The sequence below is a fragment of the Symphalangus syndactylus genome, chromosome 24 (assembly GCF_028878055.3).
Source record: "Symphalangus syndactylus isolate Jambi chromosome 24, NHGRI_mSymSyn1-v2.1_pri, whole genome shotgun sequence".
Taxonomy (NCBI): Eukaryota; Metazoa; Chordata; class Mammalia; order Primates; family Hylobatidae; genus Symphalangus; species Symphalangus syndactylus.
This window is the reverse complement of record NC_072446.2, coordinates 13466078-13491640: the sequence shown is the minus strand read 5'-3', so window position 1 is coordinate 13491640 and position 25563 is coordinate 13466078. Positions and strand designations below refer to the sequence as shown.

The 25563-nt window shown below is 43.7% G+C and overlaps 3 protein-coding genes across 12 annotated transcripts; 1 reads left to right on the top strand and 2 right to left on the bottom strand.

Moving 5' to 3' along the window:
* Positions 1-1454: 1454 nt before the first annotated feature.
* TUBB1 (tubulin beta 1 class VI) lies at positions 1455-6842 on the top strand. 8 transcript variants are annotated; one of them, XM_055265041.2, is made up of 5 exons: positions 1549-1605; positions 4853-4961; positions 5500-5610; positions 5716-5741; positions 5814-6795. In XM_055265041.2, exons 1-5 carry the CDS (start codon positions 1549-1551, stop codon positions 6792-6794), a joined length of 1284 nt encoding a protein of 427 aa, XP_055121016.2. In that variant the 3' UTR covers position 6795. The 8 variants fall into 8 exon arrangements, with proteins under 8 accessions (XP_055121015.2, XP_055121016.2, XP_055121022.2 ...); XM_055265047.2 differs by having other exon boundaries at positions 5716-5808; positions 6415-6795; XM_055265045.2 differs by having other exon boundaries at positions 5716-5843; positions 6087-6795.
* Positions 1825-14195, bottom strand: ATP5F1E (ATP synthase F1 subunit epsilon). 2 transcript variants are annotated; one of them, XM_063633920.1, is made up of 3 exons: positions 14037-14195; positions 12116-12242; positions 1825-8469 (listed from the first exon to the last, which is right to left on the bottom strand). In XM_063633920.1, the coding sequence occupies exons 1-2, from the start codon at positions 14066-14068 to the stop codon at positions 12119-12121; spliced, it is 156 nt and encodes a 51-aa protein (XP_063489990.1). In that variant the 5' UTR covers positions 14069-14195; the 3' UTR covers positions 1825-8469; positions 12116-12118. The 2 variants fall into 2 exon arrangements, with proteins under 2 accessions (XP_063489990.1, XP_063489989.1); XM_063633919.1 differs by lacking the exon at positions 1825-8469 and adding an exon at positions 10500-10654.
* Positions 14196-14961: 766 nt separating this feature from the next.
* Positions 14962-24832, bottom strand: PRELID3B (PRELI domain containing 3B). Of its 2 annotated transcripts, XM_055265051.2 has the most exons (6): positions 24582-24832; positions 20460-20628; positions 19185-19274; positions 18686-18756; positions 18471-18573; positions 14962-16947 (listed from the first exon to the last, which is right to left on the bottom strand). In XM_055265051.2, exons 1-6 carry the CDS (start codon positions 24611-24613, stop codon positions 16828-16830), a joined length of 585 nt encoding a protein of 194 aa, XP_055121026.1. In that variant the 5' UTR covers positions 24614-24832; the 3' UTR covers positions 14962-16827. The 2 variants fall into 2 exon arrangements, with proteins under 2 accessions (XP_055121026.1, XP_055121027.1); XM_055265052.2 differs by lacking the exon at positions 19185-19274 and having other exon boundaries at positions 24582-24739.
* Positions 24833-25563: the final 731 nt, after the last annotated feature.

The window sequence follows — 25563 nt, the reverse complement described above, 5'->3', positions numbered from 1 at the left end:
TGCTCACCAGATGGTGGTTGTCCACATCCTTGGGGCTTCAGGAGTGAGACCTTGCCCTGTACCTGCCCACCTGCACCTCGAGAGCTCAACAGGCACAAGGCAGTGCCCACCAGCCCTCCCCGTCCAAGCCAGGGCTCTCATGCCTTCTCGGGGAGTCCATTCCCCATCTTCTTTGGAAGCTTCCACCTTCTGTCCTCCGGGTGGTGGGGAACTGCCACCCTCCTGGGCAAGGATATGGAGCTGGTGTTTGCCCTGGATGTCCTTGCCTGGTTGGAGGTAATAAAGCCTAGGGCTGGCTTTCGACGTTGATAGAAGCGTGGTGGCAGGGGATGTACTGAGGACCAGGAGACAGAACAGCTGCTTTCAAGCTGCTGAGTACCCAGTCTGCTGCCACTCCTGTACTGCGCATGAGGGAATGCTTTTTTTTTTTTTTTTTTCCGACAGAGTCTTGTTTTGTTGCCCAGGCTGGAGTGCACTGGTGTGATCTCGGCTCACTACAACCTCCGCCTCTCAGGTTCAAGCGATTCTCCTGCCGCAGTCACCCGAGTAGCTGGGACTACATGTGTGCGCCACCACACCTGACTAATATTTGTATTTTTAGTAGAGATGGGGTTTCACCATGTTGGCCAGGCTGGTCTTGAACTCCTGACTTCCGGTGATCTGCCCACCTTGGCCTCTCAAAGTGCTGGGATTAGTGCTGGGAGGCTAGTGCTGGGAGGAGTGAGCCACCACACCCAGCTCTAAGGGAATACAATTGGGAGTCCATTTAGCTCTTGGAGAATTCGGGGTCTGGTAAAGGGACCCTATGGCAAACATTAAGACCCCAGACACCATGAGCTGAGATGGGACGACAGAGCAGGAGATGGGAAGGGTGCTGAGGCACAGACCAGCCCTGGCACGGACAGGGCAGGGGTCCAAGAGGCCTGCAGGACACTGCAGAGTAACTTGCATACAGGGCGAGAAAGGACATGTGGGGGAGGGGTGGGCAGACAGTGCCTGATGCAGGCCGTCCCGGGACCTGTGAGGCCCAGATGTGGAGCCTCCTGCTGTGTCGGGGCACGGGGCTTCTGGGGACCAAAGTCTGGAAAAGAGGCCGGGAAGCTGGACACGGAAAGCCCTTGGAGGTGGTCTGGTCACCTGGGTGAGCTAGGAGCCACAGTCGTCATACCACAGTCATCAGGGCCAGCATGGTCACCTGGACGCCTGCAAACAGCGTCAGCCTCCAGGCCCTGTGCACCGAGGTGGCCTTTACTCTTGCACTCACTGTCTAGGAAATGATGGGGCAGTATTCTGTGTTGAGAGAGGAAAAACAGTCCCTTCCAAAAGCATGACAGGCAGAAAGCAGAGAAGGGCCAGGACTGGCTGAGGGCAGTGAGCTTGGCCTCTGGGGTGGACACACCCTTGGTCACATTGTGAGGGTAGCTTGGTTGGCCAGTCCCACCACTGCAGTGGCCACAGCTGTGTTGGGCTCACACCAGTGAACCAAAGCTCTGGATTCTGAGAGTCTGAGGATTCCGTGAAGATCTTAGACTTGGGCTCAGAGCAAGGATGCGCGAAATCGTCCATATTCAGATTGGCCAGTGTGGCAACCAGATCGGAGCCAAGGTAAGTAATGTCTGGTTACTAATCCTAGCTTTGCCACAGTCCATAGAGGTGGATGACCAAAAAAATACCCTAAGTTAGCAGGGAAGACAATAAGTCTAGCAGATTTAATGTACTTGCTAAATATCAGACAATGCCTTTGGGCTTTAAAAAAATTCTTAAAAAAAAATTTCACATAGGAAAAGAAGGAAACCATCTTTAACTAAAGGGCTACAACACACATTAAGGGCTTACAGTGTTAATTTAATTAACGTTAATTTTATCCATAGATACATACGTACAATACATGCCAACCTTTATATTACGTAACACGTTTATCGTCTTTTTCTTTGCCCACTCTGTTGCTGAGGCTGGAGTAGAGTGGCAGGATCATGGCTCACTATAGCCTCAACCTCCTGGGCTCAAGCTATTCTCCTGCCTCAGCCTCCTGAGTAGCTGGGATTATAGGCGTGCACCACTATGCCTGGCTAATTTTTTAATCTTTTTTGAGAGACAGGGATCTCACTTTGTTGCTCAGGCTGGTCTTGAACTCATGGGCTCAAGTGATCCTCCTGCCTCAGGCTTCCAAAGTGGTGGGATGACAGGTGTTAAGCCACCGTGCCTGGCACTTTTATCACATTTTTTTGAGATGGAGTTTTGCTCTTGTTGCCCAGGCTGGAGTGCAATGGCGCGATCTCGGCTCACAGCAACCTCCACCTCCTGGGTTCAAGTGATTCTCCTGCCTCAGCCTCGCCAGTAGCTGGGATTACAGGCATGCACCACCACGTCTGGCTAATTTTGTATTTTTAGTAGAGACGGGGTTTCACCATGTTGGTCAGGCTGGTCTCAAACTCCTGACCTCAGGTGATGTGCCCACCTGGGCCTCCCAAAGTGCTGGGATTATAGGCGTGAGCCACTGTACCCGGCCCACTTTTATCATCTTAACAATGAACTTTTCATATCTAAAAACAGTAATTTGTCTCAAAACAGCTTTTTGAAGTTTTTTGAGAAACTTTCTATATCCTGTCACTATGGTGTCTTTTCCCTCCCCTCTCATGTTTATTATAATGCTTAAAAAATCAATTACTGTTTTATTAGTATGCAATTGAAAATTTAAGAGAGAGACCTAAAATAAAGTTTTTTGTGTACAGTAACATAATTAATTAAAATACACTCTCTGGAATATAAATGAGTTTTTCTCTCCTTTGTCCCCCTGCTTAAAATTTTCCCCCAAGTACGTAACTTAATTGGCCAACTCCAAGAACACAGATGCCCGAACCCACGATCTCCAATCTTGATTTTAAGATGACCAATTGCACTGTGCAAAATTTATCGTGTTCTCTTTGCTACTGTGAAATTACTTTTACTAATATGAGATGCATTTAAAGGTTTTGAAACACTTGCATTCATCATCCATCAAAGACACTTGGGTTGTTTCTGCCTTTTGGCTACTGTGAGCAATGCTGCTAGGAAACAGCTAAGGCTTTTAAATGCAGGTGTTTCAAACCTGGGCCAAAGAACATTACTGCTTGAAAAGAAGCCACCATTCCTCCATGCCTCAGGGGTGAGACACTCGTAACTCACACACAGAGAAGTGGGAGGCAGGAGCCCTGCTGCTCTGAAGCTGGAAGATAATACAGAAAGGGGCCCTCGAGAGAAAGTGTTAGGTTTAGATAGGGTCTTAGCTGTCACTCTAGAGTCGTATTGTCTAGCGTTTAGAGTCCTGGCTGACTCATGATTTACAGCTATAAGAACTTTAAGACACATTTAATTTGGGATATCTTAGAACTTGAATTTATTTATTCTTCCACTCCCTGAACAGTGCTGGCAGTTTACCATGAACTGCCTTGTTATTAAGACCATGGCCAGAGCAGCGCTGTCATTTAGAAGATATGGTTGGGGTTTTTAACATACCCTTGGGGATTTTAATATATGTGAATACATTTTCATTGCATTTTAATATGTGTTTTTCAGGGTGATCAAAAGGAGTCTTCCCAGTAACTGTTTCCGTATTAAGAGCTTGGCACATATCTATATTAATAAGTACTGTGTATGTGATTGGAAGTGCAGTATGTTTCAAATAGCTACCAGAGGACAACTATGTGTAATTTTGAGTTGTATGTATACCTGATAATCAAAAATGCACATTACTGGCCGGGCGCGGTGGCTCACGCCTGTAATCCTAGCACTTTGGGAGGCCGAGGCAGGTGCAACACCTGAGGTCAGGAGTTTGAGACCAGCCTGGCCAACATGGCAAAACCCTGTATCTACTAAAGATGCAAAAATTAGCTGGGCATGGTGGTGGACGCCTGTAATCCCAGCTACTTGAGAGGCTGAGGCAGGAGAATTGCTTGAACCCAGGAGGTGGAAGTTGCAGTGAGCCAAGATTGTGCTACTGCACTCCAGCCTAGGTGACAAGAGTGAAACTCTGTCTCAAAAAAAAAAATAAATAAAAATAAAAATAAAAAAAAGAAAGAAAGGCCGGGTGCCATGGCTCATGCCTGTAATCCTACTACTTTGGAAGGCCAAGGTGGGTGGATCACAAGGTCAAGAGATAGAGACCATCCTGGCCAACATGGTGAAACCCCACGTCTACTAAAAATATAAAAATTAGTTGGGCATGGTGGTGCGTGCCTGTAGTCCCAGCTACTCAGGAGGCTGAGGCAGGAGAATTGCTTGAACCCAGGAGGCGGAGGTTGCAGTGAGCCGAGATCACGCCACTGCACAGATCAAGACTCCATCCAAAAAAAAAAAAAAAAAGGCGCTAATTACTTAAAATCATGCAGAGGTCCAAGTTATGGGTTGTTTGGAAAAGTTCATGAAAAGAAATCCCCAAAGTGAAATGAGGTATTATTATGAAATCAGATAAGAATTCGGTTTATTTTCCTTTTCCTTTAATGGAATCTACACTTTACTAACTTGGAGCATTATAAGGAGAAATTAGAGCTATATTGACGTTAAATTCTAAAACAGCTTTAACGTATATAATGGCCTGAATTTAATAGGAAGAAAATCCGATTTAGTACTTTGTGTTTGACATTTTATTTAAGGAGTTCAGGTGGGGAGAAAATGCAATCTTCATATTACTTCACATTGCTTAGTAGAGGCAAAAAGCGAATGATGCCATGGTTATTTATGAAAAGGCCCTAAAAGAATGTCTTGGGGAGGGTCAGGCAACCAGAGGGAAACAGGCTTGGGAATGCTAACTTTCTCTCTGGTTAACACAGCCTTTTTCGGGGTCTGTTTACTCTGACCTTCCTCCTGCTTTCAGTTCTGGGAGATGATTGGTGAGGAACACGGGATCGACTTGGCTGGCAGCGACTGCGGGGCCTCGGCCTTGCAGCTGGAGAGAATCAGCGTGTACTACAACGAAGCCTACGGTAGGACTGGCGGGGCTCTGGGAGCAGTGGTCCCGCAACTGGGAACACAGGCAGAGGAAGGGCTGAGGCCCAGGAGATGGAAATGTCAAAGCAGTGATGTCTAGGCTCAGGGAGGCGACAGGCAGGGCAGCAGGATCCCAGAGTGGTGGGTCCCCAACCCCTGGTCAAGAGGCAGGAATGGGGAAGGAGCTGCTGGATAGGGCACACACCGTAACACAAGCAGGTTAAGTACTCACTTTCCTTTGTGGTTTCACAAATGAAACCAGAATCATTTCCAATATGAAGGAAGAGAATCTCTGTCATTGGCAGTATCACAGAGCAGACAATGATGGAAATTGTTTCTGGGTATTCTGTAGATTTGTGGGATTGTTGTTGGGTAAAAAATATGATGTTAAATACTCAAATCTCCACCTACCAAGGGCCCCTTTGTAGAACATCCAGGATTTTTTTTTGGACCAGTATCACAAAGTTCTATTTTGATAAAACGTTAACTTTTAGAAAAACAAGTAGGCTGACTTTTTCCTGTTTTTCTACACAGGTAGGAAATATGTGCCCCGAGCAGTCTTGGTGGACCTAGAACCTGGGACGATGGACAGCATTCGATCTAGCAAATTAGGAGCCCTCTTTCAACCCGACAGTTTTGTCCATGGTACGTTTTTCCAGAAGGTTCCACCAGGAGTGGGGGGAGGATGCTTTACTGGTGCCCTTCTCTTTTCACTTTTCTTCCCCTGCTGGTTACTCTTTTTGGCCACAGGTAATTCTGGGGCTGGCAACAACTGGGCCAAAGGCCATTACACGGAGGGAGCCGAGCTGATCGAGAACGTCCTGGAGGTGGTGAGGCACGAGAGTGAGAGCTGTGACTGCCTGCAGGGCTTCCAGATCGTCCACTCCCTGGGCGGGGGCACAGGCTCCGGGATGGGCACTCTGCTCATGAACAAGATTAGAGAGGAGTACCCGGACCGGATCATGAATTCCTTCAGCGTCATGCCTTCTCCCAAGGTGTCGGACACGGTGGTGGAGCCCTACAACGCGGTTCTGTCCATCCACCAGCTGATTGAGAATGCAGATGCCTGTTTCTGCATTGACAATGAAGCCCTCTATGACATCTGCTTCCGTACCCTGAAGCTGACGACACCCACCTACGGGGATCTCAACCACCTGGTGTCCTTGACCATGAGTGGCATAACCACCTCCCTCCGGTTCCCGGGTCAGCTCAACGCAGACCTGCGCAAGCTGGCGGTGAACATGGTCCCCTTCCCCCGCCTGCACTTCTTTATGCCCGGCTTTGCCCCACTCACGGCCCAGGGCAGCCAGCAGTACCGAGCCCTCTCCGTGGCTGAGCTCACCCAGCAGATGTTCGACGCCCGCAATACCATGGCTGCCTGTGACCCCCGCCGTGGCCGCTACCTCACAGTGGCCTGCATTTTCCGGGGCAAGATGTCCACCAAGGAAGTGGACCAGCAACTGCTCTCCGTGCAGACCAGGAACAGCAGCTGCTTTGTGGAGTGGATTCCCAACAACGTCAAGGTGGCTGTCTGCGACATCCCGCCCCAGGGGCTGAGCATGGCCGCCACCTTCATTGGCAACAACACGGCCATCCAAGAGATCTTTAATAGGGTCTCTGAGCATTTCTCAGCCATGTTCAAAAGGAAAGCATTTGTGCACTGGTACACCAGCGAAGGGATGGACACAGAAGAATTTGGGGAAGCTGAAAGTAACATCCATGATTTGGTATCCGAGTACCAACAATTTCAAGATGCCAAAGCAGTTCTAGAGGAAGATGAAGAGGTCATCGAGGAGGCAGAAATGGAGCCAGAAGATAAGGGACATTAACCGTGAGAGAAGCTGTGCTGTGGAGTCGCTTACAGAACAGTTTCTCATTAGATTAGTGTTTCTCCTGCAGCACTCCAAAACCCATTCTGCACTGCAGCACAGTGAATGATATGCACTCATCATTAGCTTCGACACAGGGACTGCGGGAGACAGGTGGGGAACATCTGACAGGCATTAGGGTCTTTGCTGACACTAACCTTGAAGAGTTTGATATTCAATGCATACTTATAAACTTAAAAAAATAGCAAATTTATTGTAAAGTGCTCCCTTTGTTTCAAAGTGTTCGCCAGGCATCCAGACTACACGTGTGGATTTGCAGGGAGCCACTGGAGTTGGTGTTACATTTTTATACTTTAGCAGCATTGATAGCACCCTGGAATCCTCACTTGGTATCCGAGGGCTACTAACACTCTTCCCTTAGGTTCTTTCCTCTGAGCAAACATTGCCTGGCATCCTGCCTTCCAGTGCCTGCCAGCCTCCAGAAGAACCAGGTGCCTGACTAGTACATGGGGAGCTACAGAGCCAAGGTCAATGTGAGTCAACATCCACCAGAAATATCCATGTTGTGTAGACCTGTGCACACAACATGCTAACTGGAAAAGAGGAAAAAAGAAAAGCCACAGTCCTCTCCACAAAAATACCTGGTCCAAACAAGAAAACAAAAAGATAAGCAAAACTAAAGAACTACAGTCCTCTTATCTTTACTTCTGAAGAGCTAGCCTTTAACATATATGCTTATATAGTTTAAATTTCTTACTACTGTTAGATCCCAGGAATTCATTAATAATCATCCTTGGTTTTCCTTTTAAAGGCTATTTTGAAATGCTCTTTTCACTTTCATTCAGTCATCACCCCCCAAAATGCTCTGCAGCCTCTCTGCTCTTTGAGAAAGGGCACACCATCCGCTCGGCAACCATTCAAATGCAGGAATTAAGCAGCAATGGCTGCAGTGTCCTTCTCAGTTACGGAGGACATCGTCTCATTAGGGAACTTTTACAGTTCAAATTAATTTGCAGAAGTTGCCATAAATGTTTGCATAATGACATAGCTTTAACCACTACATGATTTTAATCTGCTCACATTACAACAGGACCAAATACACAAGAGCGTAATCAAATCATCTGTAACTCCTTAATTACAGTTTACCTATTTCTGACATGCAGCACTGCCATCTCTTCCAGCACCATCAGGGTTTTAATGGCCCTCTGGAATTACCACTGAGATATACTATTTGATCCATGGATAACCGGTAATGGGAAAATGCTCCGACCCTCAATGCAGTAAATATTTACTTGCAGGCAACTGGGTTCTCATCTCTTGATTTGCTTTTGTAATTGGCAATAATAAAATAGCAGGTAGATGGATGACAGTTGCTCATTCTGAGAAACTTCACTCTTTTCACGTATGCATCATGAGGAAATAAATATATACGAAGAGAAAAATACCTTGCCATCGGACCATCAACAAGTCTTCTATTTACAAACTTCAAAGAACATAAAACAACAGTCATGTTTTAAATGCTTTCTACTTGTGGTTCAAGAAGCACTAGATTTAGTAAGAAACTGTACCTATATACTTAGTTTGAAGTTAGTAACTTCCTGAGATGCTAAAGACTTACAGCCTGCGATTATACAAGGAGTTACACATGCTTCCTCTGGTGCTTTACTTCTCAAACCTAAAAAAGGAGAGAGAGATTTAAACCTTTTAAAAAACTTTTGCTGACTTATATTACTGGAAAGATTTGTTTGCTCAATAGTAATCATTAAACTACAAAGTAATTCAATTTTAAATGGCAAAATTGCTTTATTTCAGACTAAATAAATTCCTTTTCTTGAAGCCTAACCATCCAGACTTGAGTAGTTAAAAATATTTAGAAATGCATCTCACCATCCTACTCTTTCGTATGGCAGAAATAGATTTAAAAACACAAAACACAAACTAGAAACCTAAGAAATCTGTCCCTTTTGATTTTGAAGAGCTTATCCTTTAGCAGTACGGTTGCTACAGCGACCTTGTTCTCTCAGAGACTGACAGCACAATCACCGAATTTTAGAGCTTTTCCGATTCCTTCACTTTGCTCACAAGAACTATGTGAACTAAGAGATTAACTGACAACCTCAAATATCATCCAACTAGTTAGTGGGATACTCATTAAGTTGGTCTGACTGGGGTCACCTCATCACTGGGCACAGTCATCCTGCCAGCTACCCAGCACCGCTGGAGGCAGGAAGTTTATTACACTACTGGTTCAGGATTTTTTTTAATCACAGAGAAAAGAGCCTCTAAGAATCTCTGCTGGACAGTAAACTTGTCTTTTACTCAGTTACTTCACTCCTTTCCATATCACAAGCTCTGTCCCTAAGTCTCACCTCTAATTACCCCATCTGCCTCCTTAATAATATACCATCTATATACCAATAATCTACCAATATACTACCAATCTACTATACCATCTATATACCAATAATACCCCATCTGCCTCCTTAATAAATGACTTATCTCTAATTACTTGACTGGAAATCATTTAGCCCCTTAGCCTATTAGTTACTTTATTCGTCCCATGTCAAAAAGGCCCGACAGCCTTTTGATTCATTTATTCCTGTTCCCTGTAATGGAGGATACTTCCTAGTACCTTAATCTTGGGGACCACAGCACTGAACTGAGGTGCCCTAACTTGCAAACAGCAGGAGGACAGCTCTGAGGCGAAGGACTCCAAGGGCTCCCAACCTGCTGTTGTCCAGAGGCACCCTCTTCCACTCAATCGGTGCTGCTTCCCTGCTCGCTCTGCGCTGAGAATTCAGTAAAACCTACAGGTCAAGTGTCGGGACAATAAGTCATTCCCAGAAGCCGAGAACAAAGACATTCTTTTCGGCTTATCCTCGACATTGCTGACAGTGGCCCTGATAAATTACTGTGAGCTTAAGTACCATGTGAGAACTGGTCCTAGAATGGTGTTTCAAAATTTCCAGTTCAAATTTATTTCTCGTCTCCAAAAACAGTTAAAATCAGGCAGTTAACTTTGCAATGGTGTTTTACTTGCCCGAGCGCTTTCAAGTTTCAAAGAAAGATAAAAACATAACTTGCAACAATTTTTCATCCCTAAATAATGAATGAATGAATCACTATGGAAATACCACAAAACTGCTGTTGTGGTCACCGTGTCCCAGACTTGCAGTCAAAACTCCTAGGTTTTAATTTCAGCTTGGCCATCAACTCAATGAGCAAGTTATTAAATAGCTTTGCCTCATTTCCTATGAGAAATGCTACCAGAGTATAAAGATTCATTTACAAAACAATGTGAAAAACAACTTGTGCTTAAATTCTGTAACTGTTCTTATCTATAGGCTTTAAGTGCACAATACGAGCACAATTTAGTATTTCTTCTTCTAATCTACACTTTTAGTATTTAATAATTACTTCCATTTGTTACTGATAACCATGTCATTATTCTGACATGACAACAATTCAGAAATAAGGGACTACAAAGCCTCAATGACAGCAGATAATTTTGATCACCAATTAATGTCATGAAACAACTATTTTGAGACATTTTCAAAATGCTTTCTGTATCCCTTTGGTCACTAAAAATTAAATCTGGTTTCCCCTGCTCTTAAGAAACCCTGGTTCACATGGCCATAATCATGCAGCTGTGCAGACAGTTCCTTTAAAGAAAACGAAAAAGTCTCACAAACTAAAAATCAAGAGTAACAGTGAACCATATTTCAATTTATTGACATTGTCAATTTATGAACAAGACAGGATTTTTTTTTCCCATGAAATGAGATCCTTTTCAATCTGCCATAACATGTGCCCACACATCTTCACCTTGGAAATGTAGCATTTCAAGCTTTAGTCAGGGTCTAGGAGGAAAAAGAAAATGCAACAGTTGCTGGCTAGTTCTCTGTGTTTTCTTAAAAACTCAACATGAATAAAAGAAATAACTTCCTTATAGTGAACTGTATAACTGTGGCTATCATTCACACTGCCTTGGCTCAGATGTAAAAAGTGCTGGTTCAAGTACACAGGCTTAGTCAAGCAGGCATTTCTCCGCTGAGTAAAAGTAAACACTCTCCCAGCATAAAGAAACTACTTTGCCTTTAAAAGACACTAATATCTCCTTGTGCTAATGAGGTGGGGTCTGTAACCCCGAAGGGCATAACAGAGAGGGGCTAATGCTTTGTTTAAGGGGATCGGACACTACTTCCTGACCCCCAGGACTGCAAAATCTCAGCATTAGATGCAGTCTGGCGGCTCTGAGCCGAGTGAGGCTAAATGATTTTCTGTTAGCTTATTGTTAAAACAAAACAACCCAACATAAAACCAGGTCTCATTACTCAGAATTATGAGATTAGACAGAGAGCCCCTAGAAAAAGGGCTAAATTCAAAACACTGCATCTCCAGACTTGTAATAAAATATTTACTAATTCAAAATGAAAATGAAAAGTGCTTAGGGGAGACAGTTCCAATAAGTAAAATTGCTCATAACCATAAGCTGCCAAAGGATTAATATTTATCACATTTCTGTGCTATTATGGGTCTGAAGCTTTTTAAAAACAAAACAAGAAAAATTAAATCTGAAAAACATCTCTCTGATAATTTGCCTTGCTTACTTTTGAAATAATAATGTCAAGAAAGTATTTTAGAGATCAAACTACTTTTATAATTTGGAACACAAAAGTCTACACTTATCAACTGTACAGACCTTTTTATTTCACGAGAATTTAACTTTACATCACCAACATCTTTGGAAAAGTAAAATGAACCAAACCCTCTGAAAGTATAATAAATTAGCAAAACAGTATTCACTACGGGGTCTTGCAGATTTTATTGCTTGATACAGCAGCAGGACCCTTGCCTGTACTTGTAGTTATTATGTTCGCGAAGTAGTGATTTGTGAGAACATTAGTAGATGTGGGGGAAATAAAAATGTAAAGAACTGTAGCTTTTCATGCTCTTGGACTGTTATGTAACTCCAATTGCAATTATACAAGTGGGGAGTTCATCCTCCAAATTATTTGATTTGTGCCTACAAATGAAACAGGTTTAATTAAAATAAGATGGCTCTCTACCTAAGCATTGCTAAATGAACTGAAAATCAATGTGCCAATTACCTCTGCTTGTCAGGGCCCAAAAAGACTTTCTTTTTATTAGGTCACGGGACTTCTATAACCTGCATGCTTTAAATTATATTATCCCAATAACTAACTTCCAAATACACTGACTAAAAAATGAATAAAACCCAAAACTAAAATTATTTTGATCTTTATGGTGCTCCAAAAACTTAAGATGCAACTGTTCTTCTAAATAAATCAGTAACTTACAGATTATTCCTTCTTTACTTTCACAATTTTTACGCTGCTGCCAGAAGTCTTCTCGGCATTTGCTTTGAATTCTGTCTTCAGTGCATCTCTCACTGCTTTTGCACAGATCTGGGAGTATCGGATGTAGCTGGGAGAAAATGAGAAGATATATGGTTAATTATCAATATTCCAGCCAGACAGCTGTTACTGTGCTTTCGCTTTTCTTCCTGTACTTTTTATTTTGGTTTGGTTGTACCTTATTGTAGAACTGGATTTAAAAATATGACTAATGCCAAAAAGTATCTATACAAAGAAAAAGAACTAGAAAAAAATGTACCAAAGTATTAACTGGTGTTTGGATGGATGATCTTTGATTTCTCTTCTTTGTACTGTGTTTTCTCTTTAGTGTATATTAATTCAAAATAAAAGATGCATAAATGTTTTTAAAAATCCCACAGCATAGAAAAAAAGACTGAAATGTTTAGAGACTATAACATGAATCATCAATTCTCTCCTCAGTTTCTCTCCTTAAAACTTTAATTATATTATTCTTGGAAAATGAGGTATACATAATTAAGAGAAAACTATATTGAATTAAAACAATTCGTTCTAAATTATTTAAACTCTTTTCTGAGAATACTGAATTCTGTCTCACAAGTCTGCCACTGAAAATAACCTACTAATCAAGATTTCTAAATTAAGCTGAAAAGTGCTTAGAGAACATCATCAATTCTAGCAAAATTGTAAAACCTGCTTCCTGTTTGGTAGATGGACTCCCATCAACACTGTAGTTTCCAAAAGATGTCAGATCACCTTTCCCACTTTTGAAAACAAGCGGGGAGGGGTGCTATTTTCTCATGTTTTAGAACTTATTTTGGGGATTCTGAGGTATGAGCTCCAATGCCTGCGTCCATCTTACTAACTGGGTGACCTTCAGGCTGTTCAACATTTTCAGCATGTTTATTCACCTGAAAAAAACGACAGAATAAAAGGATAATAATACCTGTCCTGCTGATAGCTGGGAGGAGGAAAAACAAGTGTGAAAAGGTATGGATCACAAGGTAGGTTGCCTAATGGTATCTACTACTGGGACTATCATCCTTCCATCCTTCCAATTCTACAGACTTCGCTGGCTTGACCTCAGCAAGTCGGGAAGCTCCGTTGTAGTGTAGTCACATGTACCCACAAAATGGAAAGTGCTACACCACCCAGTCAACTAACAAGGTGTGTCACCTAGAGCAAGGTACTTCTGCTCACCCAGGTGCACAGGTAAAAAAAAATCGGATGTGACACCTAGACCAATGGTTTGCGGTTCCACTATGAGACACCATGTCCTCAAGTGGGTTCCATATTTGAGCTTTCCAGGAGCCACCTCGCATCTTTGTGAGAGGCTCTCGACAGTTTACCAATGGCTTTCACCCCTTTTACACATAAGGAAACCTGAAATCGACAGGAATTAAAAGTTTAAAAAAAAAATGTGTAAAGTTGTAAAAGGCTCCACCTCGATGCTGGATTAAAGGTCAAAGCTGCTAACGGCGGTCACGTGGAGAGAAATCTCCTGTTTCCCGAGGTGGATGTGACTGTACTACTTTCACCACCTGGCTCCAGCACCATTCTAGAAGAAAAAGGTTTGCTGAATAAGAGCTGGCCTCTCTCTCTCGAGAAACCTTCCCACTCACAAAGGTGTCCAGGTGCACTCTGTGGGTGCTGGGCCGCATCAGTGGGAAGCGAGGCAGGACACAGACGTGCTCCCACGCGAGGCCGAGGGCGCGCCCGCCTGAGCGCTTTGCCCACAGCGACGCCATCTTGGCGGCGACGTCCGAGGCTAGGCCCAACCACGGTCACGCGTGGGGCCGCTGCTCTGTGTCCTGCATGACCTCTGGGCACCGGGATGCCCGCGGGCCGGCTCGCGAAGCCCTTCCCTCTGGAGGCCTGGGCCTACCTGAGTCCAGCCTGTCTCCAGTAGGCCACCATGCTGTAGCGAAAGCGGAGCGCGTCGGGCCGAATCGCCAAGACGCCGGCAATGTCGGCTCAGCCGGGCGGTTCAGCAGCAGGAAGATCAGAACACAGAAGCGGAAGGGGCGGGGCGTACGGACCTGCCAATCACCGCCTCCTACCCGGCCCCACCCTTGAGCACGGCCCCTACTGCCCTGCCGCGGAAGCCCCCCGGCGCCGGGAGCCAATGGGCGCGCGCGGTCTGGACTGCGGGTGCCAATCCCCGGGCGGGCCGGCCGGTCGCGCCCACCTATTGGCTCCAAGAGCTCCCGGGACGTGTGTCCCCCGACCTTCCGTATTACCCCAGCGGGGACGACCGGGGCAAGAAGACCGGGGTATCCCCGCTCGCTAAGGGCCGCCGAGCCGCATGCTTTTGGGAAGCGAGGACGCGAGGCGGCGCGGGCACGGCCGCCCCGAGGGCCTGGCTTTGCGCCCGCTTCAGGGAAACGGCGCCGGCTTTTTTAAATCTGTGGACAGACAAGCATGTCCTGAGAGCTGAGATTTAGAAAGGCTCTTAGGGCACCCCTTTGCTCGGAGTGACACTAAACCCTGGAAAGCCAGTGGAGGACCCCCTAGCGTTTTCTGTAGTTCTAGGACCTGCTTCCGATGTGCGACAAGACGGAGGGTAAGGCAACAGTTGCCACTGTTGCCCAGAATGGATGGGAAGAAAAATGTGAGGAAAACCCACTGGAGGCACAGGGGAGCTGCCACACGGCCGGGAAAATGCTCATCTCAATGCCTGTGATATAGAGAAACTAACCCAACGCACTGAAGGCTCACAGTCTAGAATTAAAGTGTTTCTCTCATAAAGAAAAAAAAGCCTTTGCCCTTCACCTTTAATTACTAAAAAGAAATTATAATCAGAAAAAACATCACTTAAAAGAAAGTTTTTATTAACAAAAGTTTTCTTTAATCCACATTTCAACTTTATTAAATAGTCCAAGGGTTTCATTTATGAACACTTATTCCAGTTTGGTTCTCTTAAATTCATTTGCTTGTTGTGCATTTATGTTTAAAAAGGTAACTAACTGCACTGGAAAATGAAAATTTATAGTTTTATCATTAGGTCAGTTTTAAAAAAATCAAAGGATAAGGATTTAAAAATATTAGGGCATTACACCTTTTTCAGAACAAGGATAATTTACAGAAATTATACAAAGCAGATGTTCATCAAATATCAATTATTTAGCGATGTTTTATTTAGCTGAAATGTTATTTCACTTGTAAAAACTATCTCCGGTTACAAAAAAAAAAATCAGAAACCTTATTAAATTTAACCTGCTTTTACAGATGTCCTAAGAAGTCTTAAGTTAAACAAAGTTTAAGTAGGAAAACGATAGTTTAAAAATAGTGTGTTATACTATTTCTGTGGTTTATGTACATATATTAACTGGTCTCTTTGATAGGAAACATGACTAGAAGTTGATCACACTAAGCACTGTAAGATAAAGGCAAGAGCTAATCATCTTCGAGCAAAAATACTCTCTATGCAACAACTGCAAATGTCAAAGCTATTATTTAGTGGTTAATTGCCTGCTACAATATATAAAACAAAGAACATTTACTGGATTGTTTTTCAGTTTGCAGCTGCCCTCTTGACATCCCAAATAAGGAATTCCTGTAAGTAAAACCTGCAATGCAGTTCACTCAGTGGTTAGTTTCAGGCCAAGCCTCCCCTCCCATTATCTTTGTTCTTCCCCACTGCCCCAAATCCTGCAGTGGCACCATATTATTAAAAACACTAAGTATCTGGGATTTATGCCTCAGAGCAAGACATCATTTGAGTAATTTCAAATAACGTATAGCTCCTTCATGTAAAAAAGATGTTTTGTGGTCACAATTACTTCAAAAAGTAATTATATTCAAATAACCTGACATATCATGCCTTAGCAATTACAAAACCATGATTTTGACACATGGCAATTTTTAAGTTAGGCAAATGTGAAATGCTAAAAGATGTGAACAGCTGTTCTTCTGTTTAAGTTAGAGCACTGCAAAACTCAGGTAATGACTTTATTTTTTTCAGTTAACATAACCAGCCCACAACACAGCATACTAAATCACAAAGTACAAATCCAAGGAAGTTAATACCTTTACTAAGTTACAAAACTTGGGCAAATCAATACAGTACTCTTTTATAATGAAACCATACTTTTGTTGGAGTCATGTTACTTCAGTGATAATTTTCACTCCAAAAATATTTCAGTACCAAATCAAAACACTGGTTTTTAATGGTGTTTTATAGCAGAGTAAGGTATTTTACACAAAATATATTTTAAAACTACACAATTTCTCCTCTTAAGTGAGCTCCCTTGTGCAAGCTGTTGAAGTGTACAGCAGCAGGGCAATGGGCGTCTATAGGAGGTGGCTCTGCTCTGTTCTGGGGTTGGTCCAAAGTCAGGTGGAGTTCCAATGTATGAAAAGCTCGAAAATTCTACCTTAAGGAGACTGAATATCAATACCAGTTTCCAAGGAGTTCTTGTTGAATTTTCACAGAAATACTGGAACCCTCAAAATCAGATAGTAACTTCAAACAACATTAATTTCAGATGATCCCTTTTATTTAGAGGCCCTGCATCTGTTTTGATCAAGTCACATAGCCTTACACCAATTTATTAAAAAAAAAAAAAAAAAAAACTACCCAAAATATAGTTGTATTTTTAAAATAACAAATAAATATATATATATTCAGTTTGGAGAGACCTGGAGTACGCAACGTTGTCTACCAACTGTCAGGATCACTTCTCTGCAAACGCTGCTGCTGCCATTGGAGTCCTTATGGTTCCTCTTGCTGAGGCTGTCAGTTCTTCAATCTCAGCATTTAATTTATGTATTACCCATTCCATTGCTTCTCGGCCCTTAAAAAAATCCAATACATTTATTGTTACTGAGGGAGAGCAAAGGCATATATCCAACTAATGACACATCAGGAAGTAACAAGGAGTGTGACAAGTTTAACTCAATCTCAGGATGACAGATCGTTTTTGTCCTAGCTTTTTCTAATGTTATTTAGCAAATATCAAATGCCTTGAGCAACTGGCTTGATCCATAAACTGACTTTTATTTTGTATGCAAAAGACATTCTCAAATGAATCTACAATTAAATGACAGAATGTCTTATTTGTTTCATGATTATAGTGGTCCCCTTTTTAGGGGCAAGAAGTTCAAATCCCTTTTCTTTACATTTTAAACCAAAATCCTGTGCAAGGTCCTGCAGGATCTGGTCCTCAACTCATTCCTCACCCCTTCTCTCCTAGTGTTCTACGCAGTTCCTTGAAAAACAGAAAGCGCATTCCCTACTTCCTGTCTCAGGAAACAGAAAGCGCATTCCCTACTTCCTGTCTCAGGAAACAGAAAGCGCATTCCCTACTTCCTGTCTCAGGAAACAGAAAGCGCATTCCCTACTTCCTGTCTCAGGAAACAGAAAGCACATTCCCTACTTCCTGTCTCAGGAAACAGAAAGCGCATTCCCTACTTCCTGTCTCAGGGCCTTTGCATATGCAGCGCCTCCACCTAGAACACTCTTCTTGGAATACCCCTCGCAATCCACCTGCCCCCATTTGGCGCTCAGCAGAAACATCAGTTACTGAACACTCAATAAGCACTCTCATACCTTTCTGTACCTTTTCTTTCCTAATTACATGCTGTACGATTAATGTCACCTGCCTCTTAGTTCCACGGGGCAGGGACCACATTTATTTTGCTCCCTACTGTATACCCTGTCTAGCCTAGCACTCTGCATGGCACAGAGAAGGCATCCATGAGTATCTCCTGATAACCACATTAACCATGTGTTATGCAACAGTGCATGGCATCTTTCTCTAAACTTACTGTTTTAGATCATGCATTCTCAGTAAGCAAAAATTGGTTCTTGGGGGGGATGGAAAAAATCTCCCTCTTTTATGTATAAAGCCCACACATATGTATATGATATATAACTTAATGGAGGTGGCAATTAGGGAAAAAATGTCTAAAGCAAGTTGGGGGGAGACAACAGTGAAAAAAGGTTGAGAAACAGTGCTTTAAATGACACACAGCTACACATCATTGAGCACTTCCTGAGTGCTGGGCCCCAGGCCTTGCCCACTTTCCATATGTTAGCTCATTTACTCCATGCCAACCCTGTAAAATGGGTAATCTCCACTTCAAAAACGGGAAACTGAGGCAAAGAAAGGTTAACTTAATTGCCCAAGGTTAAAAGGCTAAAAGTTAGAGCTTGGATGTGAACTCAGGGCCTTTGTAAGTAACTGCCCAACGTACTGCAGTTTCCTATGGTAGAATGGGCAAGGGTCAGCTTACAAGGACACACATGCAGTCAGCACCCCATTCCATTCCCAGGAAATGAACCAGGGAATAATAACCAAGAAGCAGCCTCACTTACTTTACTAGCGTTTGAGGATATCGTACTTGCCATCAGTCCTTCAAGGTAACTGCTGAGGCTAACTCCTTTCACAGTGATTATGGCTTCTTGAGTCAAAACAGTTCTGGAACAAAACATATTCACACAGGTTCAGATGACCCAGCTTTCATTTTCAAAAAACTTGATAAACTTTAAACACCCTTTACAATACATTTGTTAAAATATTTTTTACTCACTTTTCTGGATCCTGAGGATGTGGTTTGTATATAAGTCTCTCATCTACTGAAACCATGTTTGTAAATGAAATCTACAGAATGAAGAAAAAAAAAAGATCAAGTCATTTTGGAACTGAAGATTCAAAATGTTGCTAAAATCAACACACAAGCCAAAATCTTACTAAACATACAAAACAACAAATAAACTGCTGCTATTATTGCATAGACTATTCACTGCCTACTTTTTATTTAAAAAGCAAAGTTGAGGAAATAAAGTATAATAATGATAATACACATAATCCCAAACTCATTTTATTGAGTGCTATCCCCTTAGAGATAGGCAAGATCATGAGAGCAGGAAGGGTAAGGAAGCAACATCCAGGGCCAAGTTAGGCCAGCACATAAGCAGGGATTCTCTGAACCACATCGTGAACACGCACTCACTTCTATGGCAACTAGGAGAGAGACAAAGAACTCAGCCAGACAGTTCGAAATGAAACAAAAGGGAGCCAAGACTTACATTAGTAGATTTAAGTTCCATTGTTTTCTCTACAGGATCAACTACAGAATGTTCTTGCACATATGTTTTCGTTCTTGCTGCACCAATAAGCTAAGTAAAACATTCAGAATTAGGAATCAGAGGAGGAAGAATTTCTTACCAAGTATATCAATATTTTATTTGACGGAAAAAACGTGTTACAATATTTTGAACCAAAAATCTGTTTCCTAAATACCAGAGGAAACAAGCAAAGGTCAGAAAGGAAGCCTACTCACATATCATGGATGAGAGGAGACTGCCAGACACAAAAACTTTTCCCAGAGGCAATTAGAAACCAGCCCACTGAGAATGTCTGCAATGTGAGGCACTACGCTGAATCTGCCGCGATGCGACAGTGGAGCGCTGAGGCTGAGATATGGAAATCAGGTTTGGGGCAACATGGCAGCTAGAAAAAGGAGAACTCAAAGGCATCTGTCAGTATCTTTCTAGAACAGCCCAAGGGAGGGGGCACCTCAGCTTCATTCTCCAGACAGAAAAACAGCCTTCTCAGGATGGAGGATCACACATCAGTGTCCACTGTCACTCCCTGTGTTATGACCCTAAGCCCACCCCTGACCCTGCTCATTTCTGTGTCTGCACTATGGTTTGCATAAAGGAGGCAGTAAGTACATTCCTATTGAAAATGTGTACTTTAGTTTTCTTAGTGAACCCACTCTCCATAAAGAGACCTTCTAAAGAAACCTGGATCCACTTATTACACCAGTTTTCTTGCATTATGGTAAACTGGCATTCTAGTTTCTTCCTGGTAAAATCTGCTCACTAAAGCCTGCTCATTCTTAAGGGAATAGAATTGTTTCTAAATGTACAGGAAGGAGTTCCAGACCTTGGAACAAATGTGGCAATAACAAGTCTGAGAACATACTCCTTACTTAATGTGCACAACCCACCACTGACCACAGAACTGTTACCTAACAATTATGACCAGACCATTACTGCCAAACCTTAGTATTGGTCTCAAGTTGCTGGCAAAAGCAGAAAAAGGAGAATATAACTCCTTTGAGATCACACAGCATTAGCTGGCTTCCTTAAGAAAATTTTATCGGGTGCCTTCATGAAGACTGTAATAATATTTCCAATTCATTATACACTCATAATTTAAGTTTATTATAATACAACTTGAACGGATGCAAAAAATGACATTCAGAATCGGCTCCCACAACCTATTTGAAAGTATAATGTGGTTTAGAAAACTTCTCTACAGCAGTCACATTTCTCCGGGAATAAAGATACACTTACAGACTTCACAATGGAAGGCAGTCCCCACTCTGTGCTGAGAAGTCTGTGGCTGTGCAACTTTCCACAGGGATCTATATGTCTGTCCAACACATCAACTCCAACCACACTTGGGTTCATAGGGTTTGGGTATTTCTGCATTGCAGCTGTTGTAACAGTTTCCCACGGGTGGCTGCCGATGTGAACCAAAAAAAAAAAAAAAAATTCAAACATTTAAAAATATGCATATGAGTTAAGCAATCTATCAAATCATTCATTACAATGTAAGTTTAATGAGTTTACCTAGGAAAAACTACCTTCTGAAACACTGATGATTATGGGAAACTGATCTACATTTTTAACAGGCTGTTCAGTATTTTTCCACAATACAGGCTATGTAAAAAACTCATATCTACAAAGATCAAAGCAGTCTACACCATCTTTCCTACTTATCATTATCCACTTTCACTTGTAAATTGTTTCTAGGAAGAACCAGTGATTCATGAAAATGTATTTAAAAATTATGTTCTACTGAAACAAATAGCCAAAAGTATCATTATGCCATTTATTATTTTTTCTGACCGAAATTCTATCAGTTTATACGGAAGTAACAAAAGTAAAAGAGTTTATGGGCACTATAAATTCTTACAGGGATCACAAAAAGATCCGAAGCATTGATTTAATTATTGAACTTTCCCTTCATTTTAATGTAATAAATAACAGTGGCTCCTCCAGTCAATCTATTGTTTTTCTCAAAGGAGTGATTCTGATTTGTTTCGAAAAGGTCACTCAATATAATAAAATGTCCTTAAGGTGCACTCCTAATATACTATTTTCTAATATTCTCTTTTAATATAATAAGCACTTGCTTATCACCTAGTATTGAAGTGGTAATAATATCACATCACTTGAGAACTTGCAGTACCTTTATTTTCTTGAAAAAGCACATGGGTGATTCAAAATGTGATGCAACCTTTGTTCGCTTCACAACTTCTGTGAATAAGACACTTGTACAAAAAATATCATTTTCAAAAGGACCCCTTATTAAGTACAATCAGTATTAAAGGTGATTTAGTCCACCTGCAGTCTGATTCTAATGCCTTCTACACTACTTATCTGTGCTCTCATCTTCATTTAAAGGAAAAAGACAAGATCTGGGGATGATGTTTCAAGCTACAATGACTGATAAGCCACACAGCATTACTTTTTATTTTTCTAAAAGTAAAACAAGTAGAGAACTCAGATTGACAACTACATCTTGTTGACAAAAGGAAAATCTGAACTCCATTAATTTCCCAGAACCCTGGACAACCAGTGACATCATTTTTAATGTTTTCATTTTAATATTATTTTCTCTACAATATTGTACCAATGAACCTCATTCTGTCTTTAGTCTCCAGCCTTATCCAGCAATCAATGCAGGTATATAAGCAGAGTTCCTTCATCAATCTGAAGAGGCTCCCAAATAGAAGCATACAGGCCAAGCACTGATTCTTACCAAGGCAACTCTCTAAAATGAAAATCAGATGAACCCTTCCCAGGTCTCCATCCAGTCATATACCATGGTTAGCTGGGTTCCATGCCCTTACCTCTTCCCCCAACCCTCTCTAAAAAATTAATAATCGCATGACTTCAAGGTGGTTATGCATTATTTGTAATTTAGTCCATCTCTCCTTTCTGAACCAACTTGAAACCACTGATGTTGACTTAGCTTGGCTCAAGATTGCTTTATGAACCATAACCAGCTCAAACATTACAACAATACTTATTATGATTAATCTTCCAGCAATTAATCTGAACTGTATTAACATAATTATGTGGAAAAGATCTCACAATGGAAGACATTCAAAGACCACGCCAAAGTAGAATCAGGAGGACCTGGCTATGGCTCACTGACCCATCCAACTTCTTCACCTTTGAAACGAGGTGAGGACATTATTAACTCCACCGGTGCAGCATCGAGGTCTTGATTTACTTATGAAAATGTAATCAATCCAAAGAACAGTGGCTGACACATACTGGGCATCTCTATAAGTTGAAGGAATCAATGAATGACTTCACCTGGATGCCAACTATAGGCCTCAGAAGAAAAGTGTTGGAAAATCAAAGACAGATAAGATGTAGAATGATGACTTAGCCATTGTTAGAGGGTAACATCCCAAAGATCAGAAACAACACTCAGATTTGTAAGGGGAGATGATGACTTCAATTTCAGACAGGCTGAGTTTGAAGGGCCTGTGGGACAGGAGGGCAGCAATGCCTAACAGGCACCCGAAAATGAAGAGCGAAGCTCAAGAGAGGCTGGAGCTCAAGGTACAGATCTGGGTGCCATAAATGTATACCTATCATTTGGGACTTTGACCAAACAGCTCAGATTATGTGGGGAGAAAGCATGGATCAGGGCTGCTTCTCCCAGGACAAAAAAAAAGTCTGTGACAAAAAGAGAAAAAAAAAAAAAAAAGAAATTAAGATCACAGGTGAAATCCAATATAGGAAGGCCAACACAGAATCTCACTGAACATTTACACTGAATGGGAAAAGACAGGGAAGCGCTGAAGACAAAGGCAGAAAGAGTGCAGAGGGAAGGAGGGGATGAGCCAGGAAGAAGAGTTAGGGAAGATACGAAAGTTCTGGGAGACTCAGTGCCAAGAACTTCTGAAGCATGCAAACCTGGAAGAGGACTGAAATTAAACATCCTCGGAGCTGAAATGGACTAGCGATGAATGTGACCAGGTTAATGAACATCTAAATTACTACAAATTTCGGGTCTTTTTCCTCCCAGAAAGACTAAACAGTAGGGGGAAAAGAAAGCTTCCTTCTGATTCCGGTATTCTATACTTTGCAGGATACAGCAGGCCCTAGGATGTGTCCCACTGAGTACAAATGCTGACAACGTTTTAAAAGTTGCCTTCAGAGGCCGGGCAGTGGCCCACACCTGTAATCCCGGCACTTTGGGAGGCCGAGGCGGGCGAATCACTTGAAGTCAGGAGTTCGAGATCAACCTGACCAACATGGTGAAACTCCGTCTCTACTAAAAATACAAAACTCAGCCGGGCGTGGTGGTGGGCGCCCGTAATCCCAGCTACTTGGGAGGCCAAGGCAGGAGAATCGTTTGAACACGGGAGACGGAGGTTGCAGTGAGCCAAGATCACACCACTGCACTCCAGCCTGGGCAACAGAGCGAGACTCTGCCTCAAAAAAGAAACAAAAAAATAACAGTTGCCTTCAGAGACATTTTTAAAAACATAAATGGCTTTGTAGCATATTTACTTACAAGGCTATACTAATTAAAACAGTGTGGCAACGACATTAAGATCAGCGGAACAGAGCAGGTAACTCGGGAAAAAAAGGATTTCGCTGCTTAAATTTGTGGCTCTTTTGTAAATGGAATCAGGGACCTGGAAGAGAATATAATTCTCCACATCCAACTGGTTCAAGGCCTATTTTCGTTAGTAAACATTTCACATTATCCAAAAAGATGTTCCTGAACGTGGCCTCAAAGAGCTAACACGGGTAGGCCCTGACGACCGTCCTTTTCCATCTCTCAGATGAAAATGGGTAACCCAGGGTCACACGCTTGTGGCAGCCTGAGCTAGACCTTGAATTCCAAATCCAAGGCTCTGCTGCGTAGATGAACGAGTTGTGAAAAGGTTTCACATCCTGGTGGCCAGAGTTCACCCGAAATTCACATTCGGAGGTAGAAACTCCACCCAAACGGCGGCCAGGGAAAGTACACTCTGGAGAAAACCAACACCTCCCTCTTGGGATCCTCGGGTCCACGTCCCAAAGGGGTTTCGCAGGGCGGGATGTGGCAACCCTGAGTGCTGTCAAGGGCTTCGTGCTCCGCGACGCCCCCAGGACCTCAGGAGGCCGCCGGCCCGAGGCTACCTCATGGTGGGGGACAGCCCGGAAGTGGCCCCGTAGCCCTGCCTGGGTCTGGAGGTCGGAGCCGTCCCCTCGGCTACGGCGCCTCGGGGTCGTGACCTTGGCCTGCCCTCCGTGTTGCCGGGGCCCGCAGGCTTCAGAGTTCGCTCCCCTCGCTAGGCCCGACGCCTAGAAGCCTCCTGCGGGCCACCTCTGCCTCGCCTCGACTCCAGGGCCGGCATGCCTGCCCTCCATGGAGCCGCCCCCGCGCCCCAAACTTACTCAAAGACGTGCTCCGAAGTCCAGATCTTCATGGTGCCGGCGCCCTGAGCGATGTCCGGGTAGCGCCAGGGGACAACGAGGCACAGAGGCTACACCTGCCCCTGCCCCGCCCCCAGCACCCCAGCCGGCGGCGCAGTGCGCAGGCGCCGTCGGGCCCGACGCGAGGGACGTCCAGACGCGCGGCCCCACGCCCTATCCCGGCCCGGGTTTTGCCCCAGCCTTGCGCGCGGCGCAAGGAAACCCCGCCTCTTAGCGCGGGGCGCATCGCGCCGGCGCAGTGCCGCAGACGGCAGCTGGAGTGGCCGGCGCGGGCGCTGTGCTGCGCAGGCGCGGCGGGCGGGTCGGGAGCCTTGACCTCTGGGCAGAGTTGGGTCAGGTCCAGGAGGTGCCTGGGCGCCCGCTTGGCCCTCCTTGTCCTTCTGGCCCAGCACATCCTCGCCCGGCATTTCGAGGCGTGTGGACGCATGCGGTCAGCCTGCTGACATGGATGTTCCTTGTGGTGGTCATTTGTGCAAAATTTCCTGGTGCCCTATAGAGAGTTCCAGCCACCTCCTGGGTCAGCCCGGGCTGTTGTCCCAAATCCACCAGCCACCCAGCCGATCAGCTGTGCCCGTCCCACCTGCCCTCCAGGAGCTTGCAGCCCTCAGAGGGGATAAATAAGGCGTGACGCAGAGAAGCTAACATCAGACCTGCCCGTGAATAATACCCCTACGAGGGAGGCAGTCCGGAAGCACGGTGCCAGGGGTCGGGTAGAAAAGCTTCCTGGCCGGGCACACCTTGCCCTAGGTGCATAGGATGGATCTGAGCTGAGATGTCCCTCCTAGAGAGACTTCCCTCGTCACCGTTTCTCACCTTGTTGCTCTGCTCCATCACAATATCCTGTTGCATTTTTTATAGCACTTACCCCACTGACATCATCTTGTTAATTTATTTGTTATAATTCACAATCGAACTGAGTCCTTGAAGGCAAGAATCTTGCCGG

Excerpts from the sequence above, each read along its gene's own strand:
- TUBB1 (XM_055265040.2), top strand. The coding sequence starts at position 1,549 with ATGCGCGAAATCGTCCATATTCAGATTGGCCAGTGTGGCAACCAGATC. Across the intron at positions 1,606-4,852 it reads GCAACCAGATCGGAGCCAAG|TTCTGGGAGATGATTGGTGA; the intron begins GTAAGTAATGTC and ends TCCTGCTTTCAG. Across the intron at positions 4,962-5,499 it reads GTACTACAACGAAGCCTACG|GTAGGAAATATGTGCCCCGA; the intron begins GTAGGACTGGCG and ends TTTTCTACACAG.
- PRELID3B (XM_055265051.2), bottom strand. The coding sequence starts at position 24,613 with ATGAAGATCTGGACTTCGGAGCACGTCTTTGA. Across the intron at positions 20,629-24,581 it reads ACTTCGGAGCACGTCTTTGA|CCACCCGTGGGAAACTGTTA; the intron begins GTAAGTTTGGGG and ends TCACATCGGCAG. Across the intron at positions 18,757-19,184 it reads TGGAACTTAAATCTACTAAT|ATTTCATTTACAAACATGGT; the intron begins GTAAGTCTTGGC and ends TTCATTCTGTAG.
- ATP5F1E (XM_063633920.1), bottom strand. The coding sequence starts at position 14,068 with ATGGTGGCCTACTGGAGACAGGCTGGACTCAG. Across the intron at positions 12,243-14,036 it reads TGGAGACAGGCTGGACTCAG|CTACATCCGATACTCCCAGA; the intron begins GTAGGCCCAGGC and ends ATTTTCTCCCAG.